Genomic DNA, 14356 nt, shown 5'->3' with positions numbered 1-14356 from the left:
GTCTCCCTGGACTGTTAACCTGGGACACAGGAACAGCTGTCCACGAACAAAGGGTTAGCGGGTCAAATATACATGAGAGCAAACCTGACTCTATGCAACTCTTGGGGACCCGTAAGGTTTAACACTAAAAGCTTTGAGAGATGTTTTACACTAAAGAAATCAATCTTGACAGAGCAATGGAACAGAACTGAGTCCAAAAATAAATCCATGAACATCGTGGGAATAAGGTGTTATGACAGAGATGGCATTTCAAAAGAGATGGAAAGGATGAACTAGTCAAAACTGGTGTTGTTAATACTGCTTTTGGATATGCTTGTTTGTATAAAATAAAAAATTTGCATCCGCACCTCACAAAACGAGATACCCAGATGAGACTGATGTAAACATAAAACAAAAACAAAAACAGAAAATATGAGGGCTTCCCTGGTGACGCAGTGGTTAAGAATCCGCCTGCCAATGCAGGGGAACATGGGTTCAAGTCCAGGTCCGGGAAGATCCCACATGCCGTGGAGCAACTAAGCCCGTGTGCCACAACTACTGAGCCTGCACTCTAGAGCCCGCGAGCCACAACTACTGAAGCCTGTGTGCCACAACTACTGAGCCCATGCTCCACAACCAGAGAAGACACCGCAATGAGAAGCCCGCGCACTGCAATGAAGAGTAGCTCCCGCTCGCCACAACTACAGAAAGCCCACGCGCAGCAATAAAGACCCAACGCAGCCGGAAAAAAAAAAAAAAACAGAAAATATGAGAAAATGGTTTTTTTAACTCTGTGGGTAATGAAGGCTTATTTAGAAAGCATGATACCAAAGCCAGAAAGTAGAAAGGGACTGGCATATTTGAAAAGAAAACACTATAAAACTTCTGTGATATAAGAAAACGTCTTCAAACTTGAGAGACGACAGAACACTAGAAATGTATTTCTCCAAATGTATGTTGGGTAAAGGTTTAATATCCATAATATATAAAGAGAAGTTCAATAATAAAATGATGATTAATGACTTTTTTTTTTTTTTTAACAAAATGAGCAATAAACATGACTGGAAAATTCAGAGAAAGAAATAAAAGCAATCAATATACATATGTAAAGACATTCAACCTGAATAATAATCAAAGGAATACATATCAAAATGAGATTTTTTTTTTTAACTGTATGACTGGCAATAATTTAAAGTGTTAATAACACCTAGTGGGGCAAAGATACGGAAACACAGGATATATGATAAGTGAAACGTGCTCTAGTCCCAAGTCCGCCGTGGTCATCCTGACTTCATGTTCTCCCTCCTTCACTGTCTCCTTGCAGGTTTAAAAAGTGAAAAAACAAAAACCTACTTCCCTAGACATTCTGATAATATTTACAAATCTCTTTAAATGTGAAGACACTTTGGCCAAGGGTTAAATTCCAATTCTCGTCACACATCCACAGAAATACTCAGACAAGTGGACAAAGGCTTATACAAGGGTAGTTGATGCAGGTATGTTTGCTACAGGAAGGGGGAGGACAAGGCAAGAAACCTCAATGCTTATCAAGAAGAAAGTGATTAAATGCATTCCAGCACATTCGTACAGTGGAATACCTTAAAAAGAATAAGCTGGAATGATAGGTGCAAATTTCCACGACATATCATGTGAACCAAGAAGGTGGCCTTGTTTTTGTTTACATATGTGTTTAATATAAAAATACATGTTGGGCTTCCCTGGTGGCGCAGTGGTTGGGAGTCTGCCTGCTAATGCGGGGGACACGGGTTCGCGCCCTGGTCTGGGAGGATCCCACATGCCGCGGAGCGGCTGGGCCCGTGAGCCACAATTGCTGAGCCTGCGCGTCTGGAGCCTGTGCCCCGCGACGGGAGGGGCCGCGATAGAGAAAGGCCCGCGCACCGCGATGAAGAGCGGTCCCCGCACCGCGATGAAGAGTGGCCCCCGCTTGCCGCGGCTGGAGAAAGCCCTCGCACGAACCGAAGACCCAACACAGCCAAAAATAAATAAATAAATAAATAAATAAATAAATAAGAAAATCCAAAAAAAAAAAAAAAAAAATACATGTTAACAGAAGGATACAGAGCAATGAGTGGTTATTCCCAGTGAATTCTACATTATATACGTATATAAATACACATGTATACATATTGTGTATGTATATGTGTATGCATATATATGTATATATATACACACACACACACATATGCACACATATCTACATGTTTCTGTACTGTTTAAAATCTTATAATTAGAAAAAATATTTCAATTAGAAAAGAAATTAAAGACTTTTTAAAGGAAATTGTTTTTACGTTAATTCAGGATCTCCCAAATCATTTAAGATGGAATATCTTTTTTGAAGGTACACTTATTAATATCCTACAGAAAATAAAGTATTGCAATCACTTACTTAGTCACTGCTCTATCCTAGGAATAAATGTTCATTGCTAGATCCATGGAGAGGTTTCTTCTACTACCATCAAACATTTTTATAATTTTATGGCGACACACCTTTAACGTGGGGTCCAGAAGGGACTTGGGTGTCTCCCCCTGCTGCACACCGGGCAGAGGGCTCCACGTTAGCCAGAACTCTGGATTTGTGGTCACAGTACTGCTCCAGAAAGACGTGAACGTGGAATTAAATAACTCGGACCACAAAGAGATCCTTTCTTCAGTAGACATCTAGAGATAAAGGAATAATTAGACAAGAGAGTATTTGAGAAAGGGTCCATAAATCGTTATACGGTCTGTCTTGTAAGACTCATCTAAAACTAACATGCGTTTAAAGATTATTAATCCTAATGTTCCTGGTTTTCTGCCACCCCAGTTGTCTTGGTCAAGTCACTTAACCTATTTATAATTTTATAAAACATAAGATCTGATTTTATAAGAGTGCATGAGAAAACTCAATTAAAATAATCACACAATTATGTGATCAAAATAAATAAATGAATAAAACATTATTATCAAAAAAATTTAAGGTTGTACTAATGAAGTTACATTAACTACAGTTTACCACTATTCACATTTAACAGTTACTCTTGTGGAAGGATAAAAAACACTCTAACAATACATTTTTGAGCAAGTAAAATAAAAATAAGCAAAAATTTTAGCCTCATTTAACTGGAAACCAAATGAAATGAATCTGTGGTAAGAGTAGAGAAATACCAAGGAAATTACTGCCAAAGAACATTCAAAGTTCTCCCCTTGGAAACTTAATTCAGATAAGACTAGAGTTTTACAACATGCAGTTTTTGAGATTAAATAAATAAATGTTCTGCAATCAGTCTGTCATATAAAATCTAATCAGCTCATAGTGTAAAGGAGGTTTTTTGATTTTGATTTTGGTTTTTACCTTTTGATGGTGCGCTAAGGACCAAAGGTCTCGAAGCTCTTGAGGAGCAACTGGTGTGTGCTTAAGACAAAATGTGATGTGATGACTCATCTCCTCCTCTATACGGGGTTGCTGGTTTTTGCTGGACCTGCTCCAAAAATAAAGAGGGAGAGAGAGTGGGCTGTAGGCTTTCAATGAGCTGCTAGAAAACTGCTATGTAAGGGAAGATGGAACACACAGGACATCGAGTACATTTATTTAAAAGCGAGCAAGTAATTCTACTGGAAAAACACCTAGTAACATACATACATTCATTCATTCATTCATTCATTTATATAAATTTATTTAATTAATTTATTTTTGGCTGTGTTGGGTCCTCATTGCTGTGCGCGGGCTTTCTCTAGTTGCGGCGAGTGGGGGCTACTCTTCGTTGCGGTGTGCGGACTTACTGCAGTGGCTTCTCTTGTTGCGGAACACAGGCTCTAGGCGTGCGGTTTTCAGTAGTTGTGGTGCATGAGCTCAGTAGTTGTGGCTCGCGGGCTCTAGAGCGCAGGCTCAATAGTTGTGGTGCACGGGCTTAGTTGCTCCATGGCATGTAGGATCTTCCCGGACCAGGGCTCAAACCTGTGTCCCCTGCACTGGCAGGTGGATTCTTAACCACTGCGCCACCAGGGAAGTCCCACACCTAGTAACTTTTAGAAGTGGAGCCAAAACAGGCAAAGAATCTTCAAGAAGTTTTGGCTTTCCAAAGTGGCAAATGACCTCCCTCTGCTTCAACAACTATGCCCCCTCAAGACAACGCTGTGCTTTGTTTTACATGTAGGATACATGGAATAACCTTACAAGAAATAAGTGCCTCCAAAGGAAAAAAACTGAAGGATGGCTCACCTTCTCAGGCAAACCTGTGTCATAAAATCCGCTGTGACTCTGTACTGCCAAAGCATAGCCAGGTACTCCATTGCAGGCCAGAGCTGAACACTCCTGGTGAGTTGGATTAAGGAGGTAAAGCCTGGCTGTGACAGGGAGGAAGCTTCACTGTGCTTTTTCTCCAGAAAACCAAGTGAAATTCCTTTGGCTTTTAGTTCTGAACACTGAGCATTCACAAGACTCTTCAATTCATCTGGACAAAAAGACACACAGTGGTCAGTGGTCAGGCTCAGATTCCCAACAGCCAGTCACATGACCATTAGCTTAACCTGAGTTCAACTTCACCTGAGCTTGAGTGTCTCATGTGTTAATACAAGGGTCCCCAACCCCCGGTCCGGTCCGCAGCCTGTTAGGAACCGGGCCGCAGAGCAGGAGGTGAGCAGCAGGGCGAGCGAGCGAAGCTTCATCTGCCGCTCCCCATCGCTCCCCATTGCTCCCCATCACTCCCCATCGCCCCCATCGCCCCCATCACTGCCTGAGCCATCCCCAAGCCCATCCATGGAAAAACTCTCTTCCACGAAACCGGTCCCCGGTGCCAAAAAGGTTGGGGACCGCTGTGTTAAATAATGCTACTAACACCTGCACAATTCCAATGACAGAATTAAATAATATATGCAAAGTTTAGGGAATTCCCTGGCAGTCCAGGGGTTAAGACTCTGGCTTTCACTGTCGTGGATCTAGGTTTGATCCCTGGTTGGGGAACTAGGATCCCACAAGCTGCGTGGTGTGGCCAAAAAATAAAAAATAAAAAGAAAAAGTTTAGCCCTATGCCTGATGCCTGATACTTATTTAGTGGTCGGTATAGTATACAGGGAATAAATAAATAAATAAAAGGAGAATATCTAAGGGAAAACTTTAAAAAACGTATTGGCTGCAAATAAATAAATAAATAAATAAATAAATAAAACTTATTGGCTGCAGAGCAGAGGATATGCTTAGAACATCTGTCAGCTAGCCAAACTCCAGAGCATATTACCTGGGTTGACATCTTCCAGAGTATTAGCTCTGAGGACCAATCCCCAGGCCTGTAGGAGACTTTTCTTTAATGTCCATTCAGAAGCAACCATTTGGAGCCGACTAATGTCTTCCCACCATCCACTCTCCCCAAGGGCAGGCATCCGCTCTCTGATGGCAAGGGCTTTGTTAAAGACCTTCAATTGTGAAAAACACTCCACCACCAGCTTGTCCTGAAACAATAAAACCCAGGAGAGCCTATTACAGAGGAGAAAAGTAGTTCTTTTTAGCAGCCTATTCATGGCTGAAAAAAATGTTTTAAATATTTCCTTAATGATTCTATAAAACATAAAGTTGGTTTACTCCTGTAGATCTCAAGATATTCACAGTAATAAAGTTAAAAGTCTACTTCAGCCTTAAAAGTCTCAAGAATAAATAAAATGATAACATTTAACAAGTCAGTTAATAGTACTCATTGAACATTTAAGAATTAAGCTTTGCAAGCAAGGCTGAGTATAGTTGAATGGCAGTCCCCACGTTCCAGGAGAGCTGCCAAAGAGGTCAAATCTTTGTGTTTACTACATGCTTCCAAGTCGTACCTTAAAAGGAAATGGTCGTCCCAGAAACTTCTGTAACTTCCTTATACCCGTGAATCCACCAGTTGGGCTCCCCAAGCAATTCTGAATATGTTCTGAGACGGTCTGAACCTCTTTGTAATATCTTTAACAAAGGATATAAAGGGCAGAAGGGAAGTAAGGAAAGGGGGAAATGCTGGATGGTAAGAACATCACTCACATTTTATATCTGATTTACATTCACCAACAGGCCAAGGGGACAAACCAAAGTAAAGCCAAGAAGAAGCATGTTTCAATTCCTAACCCTCCTCCCTTTAACATCAATACTGTAGATACTGCCGTTGTTACTCTAAATATGACTCTTACTTGTCTTCGTGGTTCATCAGGAGTTGGGGGATCTGACGAACCAAATGTTTTAAAACCCAGTGCCAGTGAAGGGCAAGCAAGGCCAGGCCTGGTGCATCCACTTTTACTGTATCGGCCACGGTCCAGAACCGGTCCCGCCACCGCACAGAACCCAAGATCTAAAAACAAAGTAAACCAAAACTGCTCACAAACATCTCCCAGTAAAGGACACAAAACACTGACTTCAATCATTAATCAATACTCAACACACACACGTTAAAGATCTAGCATCCGACTGGAGTATTTTTAGGGATATTAAGGTAGTCAGAGAAGGCAAAGCTCTTTCCTCTTATTATCTGAAGTTCAGTTATCAGAGAAAATGGAATTACTGGGTCATGTGGTAAGTGTACACGCAATGTTATAAGAAACCGCCAACCTGCTTGACAAAGCAGCTGCACTATTTTGTATCCCATCCAGCAGTGTAGGTGGGCTTCAGTTTGTTCCACTTCCTTGCCAATACTTGCTGCTGTTGACCATTTTAATTTTAGCCATTCTGGTGGGTGACACCGCACTGTGGTTTTAATTTACATTTCCTTGATAACTAATGATGTTGCAATTTTTCCAAGTTCTCACTGGGCATTCATTTATCTTCTGAGAAGCATCTATTCAAATTCTCTTGTTCATTTTTAAAAATTGGGCTGTCTTATTATTTGTCTATAAAATTTATATGTGATTTAGCAACAGTGTCTCCCAGTGTTTTCCTTTTCTTAAAGCTATCTATTAAGTTCTTTATTTTGACAAAATTGAATTCATCAATTTTGTTCTTTTATGAAGAATGCCCTGAAATCTTTGCCTATCCTCAAGCTGTGAAGATTTTCTCCTATGTTTTCTTTTAGAGGTTCATAATTTTAGCTTTTATATATAGGTCTACGATCCATTTTGAGGTAACTTTTCTATATGATGTAAGGTAGCAGGTAAAGGCTCATTTTTATATTATATGGATATCTAGTTTTTCCATCACCATTTGCTGAATGAACTGTTTTCCCCATTAAATTACCTTTGCATATTTGCCCCCCTGCCCCAAAACTTCACTGACCATATAAGAGGGTCTATTTGTGAAGTCTCTTTTTTGTTCCACTGGTCTATATATGTCTATCCTTATGACAATAACTACTGTTTTCAATAATGTAGCTTCTTAATGCAAATCAGGTATTGTGAGTCTCCAACTTAGCTGTCCTTCTAATTATGTATTTTTACAGTAGTCTCAAGATTAGTGATTCCTTTTAGGTTTTATGTCAAAGCTGTTTTCATAATAATGTCACGTTATTTGCCTTTTTCACTATGTTGACATTTGCACTGATGGTACCAAAAACAGGGCGGGGAGGGTGGAGGGGACAAACTGTGATTGGGTGTCTGGCAAACACTGTGTGGAAAATGAATGAAGTCAACCTGTCAGTTCAAGAAAAACAGGAGAGTATTTGCTGCTGATGACAGAATTTGAACCTTCAAGTAAAACCTAGAACTTTGAAAAACTAAGAGTTTGACAACTTCCCAATACTTACAGATTTTTTCATGAGGTACCTTTTTGTGGTAATTTTTCATGAGTGGGACTTTTTAAATTTATCTATATTGAAAAATGTAATGTGTCAACATTTGGAAGATCTGATAACTCACTGAACAATACTTTCCAAATTACCAGTGCATGAGACCATACATGCAAGGCTAAAAGTCCATCCAAACTGCAAGCCAGGCCAACGGATTTTAACGCATGACAAGATCAGTGATACTTTTTCAGATTCCACACTACAAGTAACCTTTACAAAACTAACACTTGTCAACCTGTGGTATAGAATCAAAGAAGAATATCACAGTTACATGAAATGTTTGTTAAATACTCCTCCCTTTCCAATCTCTTAGCCACATGAAATAGAGGCCAGTTTTTCTTCACAAACTTCCAACCCATACAACATACTGTAAGAGACCGAATGCAGAAGCAGGTGTGAGAATCCAGCTTTCTTCTGTTAAGCCAGACATTAAAGAAACTCGCAGAAATGTAAAACAGTTCCACTCCTCTTAGTTTTTGTTTTGGAAAATAGTTGTTTTTCATTAAAAATGTTATTCATATTACCATGAAATGAATTTGTTACTGTGTTTCTTAAACACATTAATAAATATTTTTTACATTTCTCAGATTTATTTCCTAATAAAGTAAATATTGATACATGTAAACACATAAACAAAAGTTCTTTGAGGGTTTTGGTAACTTTTATGAACATAAGAGGGGGGGTGGGTCTTGAGACTAAAAAGTTTAAGATCTACAATTCTAGTTTAACCAGAATTACTCGAATAATCTGGATTCAAGCCCAATTTAGTCCATATGTGACAATCATGTCTAAGAAGGATTAAGTCAATTGAACTATAACTGTTAAGATTCTGATTTTTATCAACAGGTGAGTGGATGAATAAGATGTAATACATACATGCAGCGGACTATTACTTGGCAATAAGAAGGAATGAATTCTTGAGACACAAAACAATATGGATGCATCTCAAAATAATGATTTTTTAAATTTTTTTTTTCATTTTTATTTTATTTTTATTTTTTTGGCTGCACCACGGGGCATATGGGATCTTAGTTCCCTGACCAGGGATCAAACCTGTGCCCCCTACATTGGAAGTGTGGAGTCTTAACCACTGGACTACCAGGGAAGTCCTCAAAATGATTTTAAGTGAAAGTAGCCAGATAAAAAAGAACAATATAGAATACTAGAAAACACAACTGAGCTACACTAACAGAAAGCAGATCAGTGGATACCTGGTTGGAGGTGGGGGGCAGGAAAAAAGAAGAGAAAACAAAAGAACAAGAGGAAAAGGTCTGAGGGTGATGGAGAGGTTCACTGTAATGATTGTGGTAATGGTATCACGGGTGTACACATGTCAAACATACAAAACTGTACACTTTATATGCGACTTACTATATGTCAGTTATAACCCCATAAAGCTTTAAAATATGTGTATCTATTTAAATTCTTAAGAACTTCTCAAATAATATTGTACATATAACAACACTGAAGTTGGTCTTGCCCCTAAGAATCTTTGTGCCAAGAAATATGTTGCTTAAGATAAAAACAGGTACATCTCCTTACCTCATTAACACTGGCATCAGACACCATCCCCTGGGAGGACTGTGCCCAGAGCAGGATTAGCGCATCACAAAGTTCAAAAAAAGCAGCAAGATTGACCACGATTTCATGGGGCAGGCTGTGATAGCTCTCTGGATCTTAGAGTTGGTATAAACAAAATAAGAACATTTGATCAGATTTAAATCTCTGGACATTTTCAAAATCAACAGTAATCTACAACTTAACGTTATTCTCAGTACAAGGGTCAATTTGAAACGTCAAAATTGAAAGCAAATCTTTGTCTATTATTAAGTTAGCAAGTTAGTCGTATATACCTAGAGATGTTCATAACGTCTTAATTAAAAAAAAAAAGCATTTGTTTAAATACAAAATTGTTTAAATACGAATTCTAAGTGTGTATATGACTGGATGGATAGATAATACAGACAGATGTGAGAAGATATAAACAAATATACTATTAACAGTAGCTGCTGCGAGGGGAGACTTTTTCCATTTTTATGCTTCTATAATAGTTTGAATATTTTCCAAGAAATACCGTTATCTTTTCAATTTAAAAAAAAAGGAGGAAGAAAGAACCTATAACCAAATGCTTATGAGCTCATACTTTTGAGCCAACAGAACAAGTTTCAAGTTCTGGCTCTGCTACTTGCTAGAGGTGTGACCTTGAGCATCTCTGTGCCTCCCTTTCCTCTCTCATGAGGCTTATCTCATGGTTGCTATAAAAAGTAAATGAGATCAAGGACATGTAAAAAAGCACTTAGTCAAAAATACTGAATAAGGGAAGATGTTCAAACTCAAGCTAGCAAAACAAAAGGAATCAGTACCATGGCATCGGCTGCTGAATCCCTCTCACCTTCAGCAACATTATGCAGTCAGAGGCATAACTGAAGAAAGTAAAGGTAATGTCCTTACCTTTATGGAATTCAAAGGACATTCTCAAAACACTATTTCTTAACTTTTTGCCACCAACAGAAACCAAATTTGCTTCAGTAAAAATCCGTTTTTCCCGATCAAGATATATGATTGTCCTGAAATGAGATTCCATAACATAATAGTTATTGGTTAATAATACTTATTACAGCCTCTACCTGCTGCATCCTGAGAACCCTTGGAACATCAATCTCCTTCAACCTGCCATTCCCCTCGTGCCTCTGCAAATTCTGGACTAGAGAGACGGCAGCAAGAGGGATGACAACTGAGCTGGGGGGAGGAAGACAAGAGGGCTAGGTAGACCACCCAGCCCCACTGTGTTGCTCTGCCATGACACGACAAACTGTGCTGTGAACTCTTAAAACTGGCCATCTCACAATTAACCTGCAGTGCTAGAAGTTACCTAGGGAGGAGGAAGGGGGAGTTGCTGGGAGGGGGGACAAGGGGGCCTCAGAGGTGCTACTACATTATCACATGAGTGAGCTCACTTTGTGAAAAGTCATCAAAACAATATATAATCATCATTAGTGTACTTTTCTGTAATGCACGTTATACCTCAATTACAAAATTATTTTTTAAATCTATTACACTAATGGCCAATTAAAAAATATTACTGGTCATTACATTAAAGGTGAGGAAAGATCAACTTATATAACAATTATGTAAATTTATACTATAGGTCACTATGTACATACATCTCCAACATTTGATGGGGCAGACAGATGGCTGAGGAAAGGACATGTGAAAATGCAAGGAGCTGCTGAGAATCACACAGAAAACAGTGGAAACACAACTATCCTATGATAAAAGATTAACCATAAAACAAATCCCACCACTAATGCTTCACTAGTGTATTTATTAAAGCACCCTATTAAATTATTAAGAACCTGTCACATTCACAGGCACCTGGACATCAGGGTCAGAATGATTTTGCTGCACATGGAGCGTGAAGGAGAGGTGGTGACGAAGGCAATCATGTCTGACACCCACCACTTCTCAGGTTCAGAAAATTAAACACCCGTAAGACTGTCAAGTATAGCTTAGGAAAGGTATAATCTGTGAAGCCATGGCGTACAGCGAGGCAAACAGCACCCAGAACAGTAGACTTCACCTACTTGTTTGCAACAGACTCTAAAAGGGCAAAGAGCTGCTCAGGCTGGTCCATTTGTGGGTCAAAGTCCATCGAATTTCTAATGATGTCCAAAGCCTGCATATTCCATCGGGGATCCAGAGGGATCACATATTCATCTGGTTTAAAAAACAGAAGGTAGAATTTTGGAGTTAAACTCCTTGCCTGGCAAATTTCAGTTGAGGATTTTCATTGTTTTACTTTGATCACACTGAGTCCTGCCGGGGAAGAGAGGGACCAGGGAAATGGTTTCAGTCCATGGTAGTAGAAAAGTAGGGTTCAACAGCTTCTACGCCATTTCCTTTCTAAATGCAAAATTTCTTCTAGCCCTGAAAATTCATTCCACCATAGGATAGAAAGGTAACCTCTGCTAGAGCATAAACATTCCAACAAATGTATTCATTTGCTCAGCTCCCGCTTCTGGTTGGAAAAGAATCCATGGGCTTAATTACCCAATCTTTCGCCATTAACCATAAAAAAACGAACTTACATGGCAGAAAATGAATGAACACATCTCATTATTTGCTTTCAATAAGAAAAGCAACTCAAGATTATTTCCCTTAAAAACCATTTCTTTATAATCACAGGATGTGCTGCTGCTACTTCTTGCTCCTTTGGCTCAAGCTCGGTATCTCTTCTGTAAAGCAGCAGCGATCAGACTCTGACCCGCTCCAGAGGTTGAGAGCCCAGCGGAAGAGGTAAGACAAAACGATGGGAACATTAATTTGATGGTGGCTGAGCTGGATGGGTCAGTGGAGCACTTCGAGTTTTAAAGACATCCACCATAGAGTAGCCTAACAAAAATGCCTATTGTGAATAGCAAGGTACACATGGGGGCCCATATCCCAAAGTCCAGCAAGACTACACAATCCAGAGCTACACAGCTGAGAAGGAAAAAGGAAGACGAGCTAATGAGTGCCAACAGAGGGCAAGCCATGTCTGCTACAAAGGGAACCTACCACTCTACTCTAGAACTGTGTTCCCAAAGACCAAAATTCCTTCATAATTGGAAAGCCATAATTAGGTTCAGCCGCAATCTGACTACTACAGAAGTTTTCTCTACTGTTTGATTTCTGCTCAACCATTTACCCCATTACCTTTAGTGCACATAAGGTAATTATAAGTATACATAAGATTATAATTATGTAAACATAAGGTTTAGCACAAAAGCATCATGCATATTTTTTTCTAAACCAAATGGGTAACAGTATGTTTTGATCAACATCAGATAAAGATTGATAAATTCTGAATACCTCATTTGATTAGATAGCTCAGATGGCTACTCCTTTTATCATTATGATTTTGTTTTGTAACTTTGTATTTAAGGCTTTATAACTTCATCATTAAGGTTTTCTATTTTCTGAAGAAACTGATCCTGTACTGTTTCCCCTTAGTCTCAAAATAGATCACAATTTCTGTTAACAGTACTAGTGTATCACAGAAAGTCATAAGTGAAAGGGACCCCAGAAGAATGAATTTAATTCCCATATTTTTCAAAGTCAGCAAGTGTGAATGACGGGCCCCAAATCAACAAGCCAGTTTGTGGCCAAGTTGGAACCGGAGCCCAGTCTTCCAACTCCTGTGTTTTTCCCACTACATTGTGTGTCATCATCCTCTTTCAGAAACTGAAGAATAAATGCATAATTTCAAAAAAAGCAGCAGAATTTGCATCTGGATACCCTGAGTCTTCTTTAGAAAAAACTGTTACAAGTGGGAGCTGTAACAGATCTTTTTCCCATTAACTCAATGGACAAGTTCCCCAGAGTGCTGAGAGCTAGAAATCAAGTCAGGTGCAGTACCTGTTACATTTGGTTGTAATATTTTGATGACATTACTGACCCCAGATGAGAGAGAATTTGAGTAAAAATTCCTAAGAGATGCAGCACTGGCTTCCAAATGAATCTGTACTGACTCTGTGGAGGAAGGAGAAGCAAATGTTAGCATCTAAAGCAGTGCCGTCCATTCGAACTTTCTGTTCTATAGCTGCTGTCACAGTAGCCATGTCACATGTCACATTTTAGTGGCTACCTGTGGCTAGTAGCTATCACACAGGACGCCGCAGATACGAATATTTATACAATTTTTCTCTACACGTTTAGACATCACATGTACCACACAATAATATAGACATACACTGGCTTATCTACAAGTTCTCGTGGAGCAGAAAGACTCATGTAAACTCAATTACTTTAGTCAACAAGTTCTACCAACAAATTCCACGTCCTGTACTTTACAATCTGTACAATGTTGTTAACTGTTGCTTTTCCCTCTCTTGGAATGAAAAAAAAGTACAAAGAAATCAAGCACGACCACTTAGAGCACTGGAATGAAAATAAGATTAGAATCTTATGTACTTTTATGGGAAGTAAATTTACCAAAAGCAACCCTTTCCCAGATAGAATGCATGTGCAGCAGAGTAAGTACAGCAAAAAAAAGCAGGATGTTCAAAAACTTAAAAGTAACATAATATAGTACATTTTCCTTCTGGATTTGATAGAAAGCTGGATGGATCCTGAAATGCTAAGGATTACGTGGGGAAAAAAAAATTTCTCTCAGGGAACATCTAAGGGCAGATGTGTTCCTTAATATTTTAACAGCTATATAAGCAGTAATGCTAAGTCATATACATCCTGCTAGGAGCTCCCCCAGATGTAATTTTAACAGTGTAGTCGGAGAGTAAAACAACTGCTGAGTTACTAAAGCCGGGTAAGTGTACTTAAATTCCCTCATTACACAAAGTAAGTTTCTCTACTCACCAAGCCCCTGTGGCACATTCTTGGCTAAATGATAAAGCCATTTAACTCTGAGCATCCAGTCTTGATTGGTTGCTCTTTCTATGAGCAATTTAACAGCCACAGCCAGAGCATCTGGTTCATCGATCCAGTAAGTATCCATTTCAACTGAATTGAATTTTAAGCTCTCCGGGTGGGAGGACTGCATAATTTTCTCTAAGTCTGTCAAAGTAAGAGGCTGAATCCTGAAATTCATTGCAATAGGCAAAGTTAGTACTAGGGTTAAATCTTCATTTCATATTTCAAAGAAC

The 14356-nt window shown here is 39.2% G+C and overlaps 1 protein-coding gene across 1 annotated transcript in view; it reads right to left on the bottom strand.

Annotated features, from left to right (window-relative positions):
- MDN1 (midasin AAA ATPase 1) overlaps window positions 1-14356 on the bottom strand; it is a 158912-nt gene that overhangs the window by 51245 nt on the left and 93311 nt on the right. The window contains exons 49-59 of the mRNA XM_007195955.2: window positions 14070-14290; window positions 13113-13226; window positions 11300-11432; window positions 10167-10282; window positions 9258-9391; window positions 6133-6290; window positions 5791-5911; window positions 5214-5424; window positions 4199-4430; window positions 3332-3458; window positions 2488-2658 (exon numbers count right to left, since the gene is read on the bottom strand). Of these exons, the coding sequence (XP_007196017.2) occupies window positions 2488-2658; window positions 3332-3458; window positions 4199-4430; window positions 5214-5424; window positions 5791-5911; window positions 6133-6290; window positions 9258-9391; window positions 10167-10282; window positions 11300-11432; window positions 13113-13226; window positions 14070-14290 (1738 nt within the window). The remainder of the gene's footprint in view (window positions 1-2487; window positions 2659-3331; window positions 3459-4198; window positions 4431-5213; window positions 5425-5790; window positions 5912-6132; window positions 6291-9257; window positions 9392-10166; window positions 10283-11299; window positions 11433-13112; window positions 13227-14069; window positions 14291-14356) is intronic.

This window comes from Balaenoptera acutorostrata, chromosome 14 (assembly GCF_949987535.1).
Source record: "Balaenoptera acutorostrata chromosome 14, mBalAcu1.1, whole genome shotgun sequence".
NCBI lineage: Eukaryota > Metazoa > Chordata > Mammalia > Artiodactyla > Balaenopteridae > Balaenoptera > Balaenoptera acutorostrata.
Note: the sequence above shows the minus strand (reverse complement) of the source record. Positions and strands in the feature narration are given on the sequence as shown.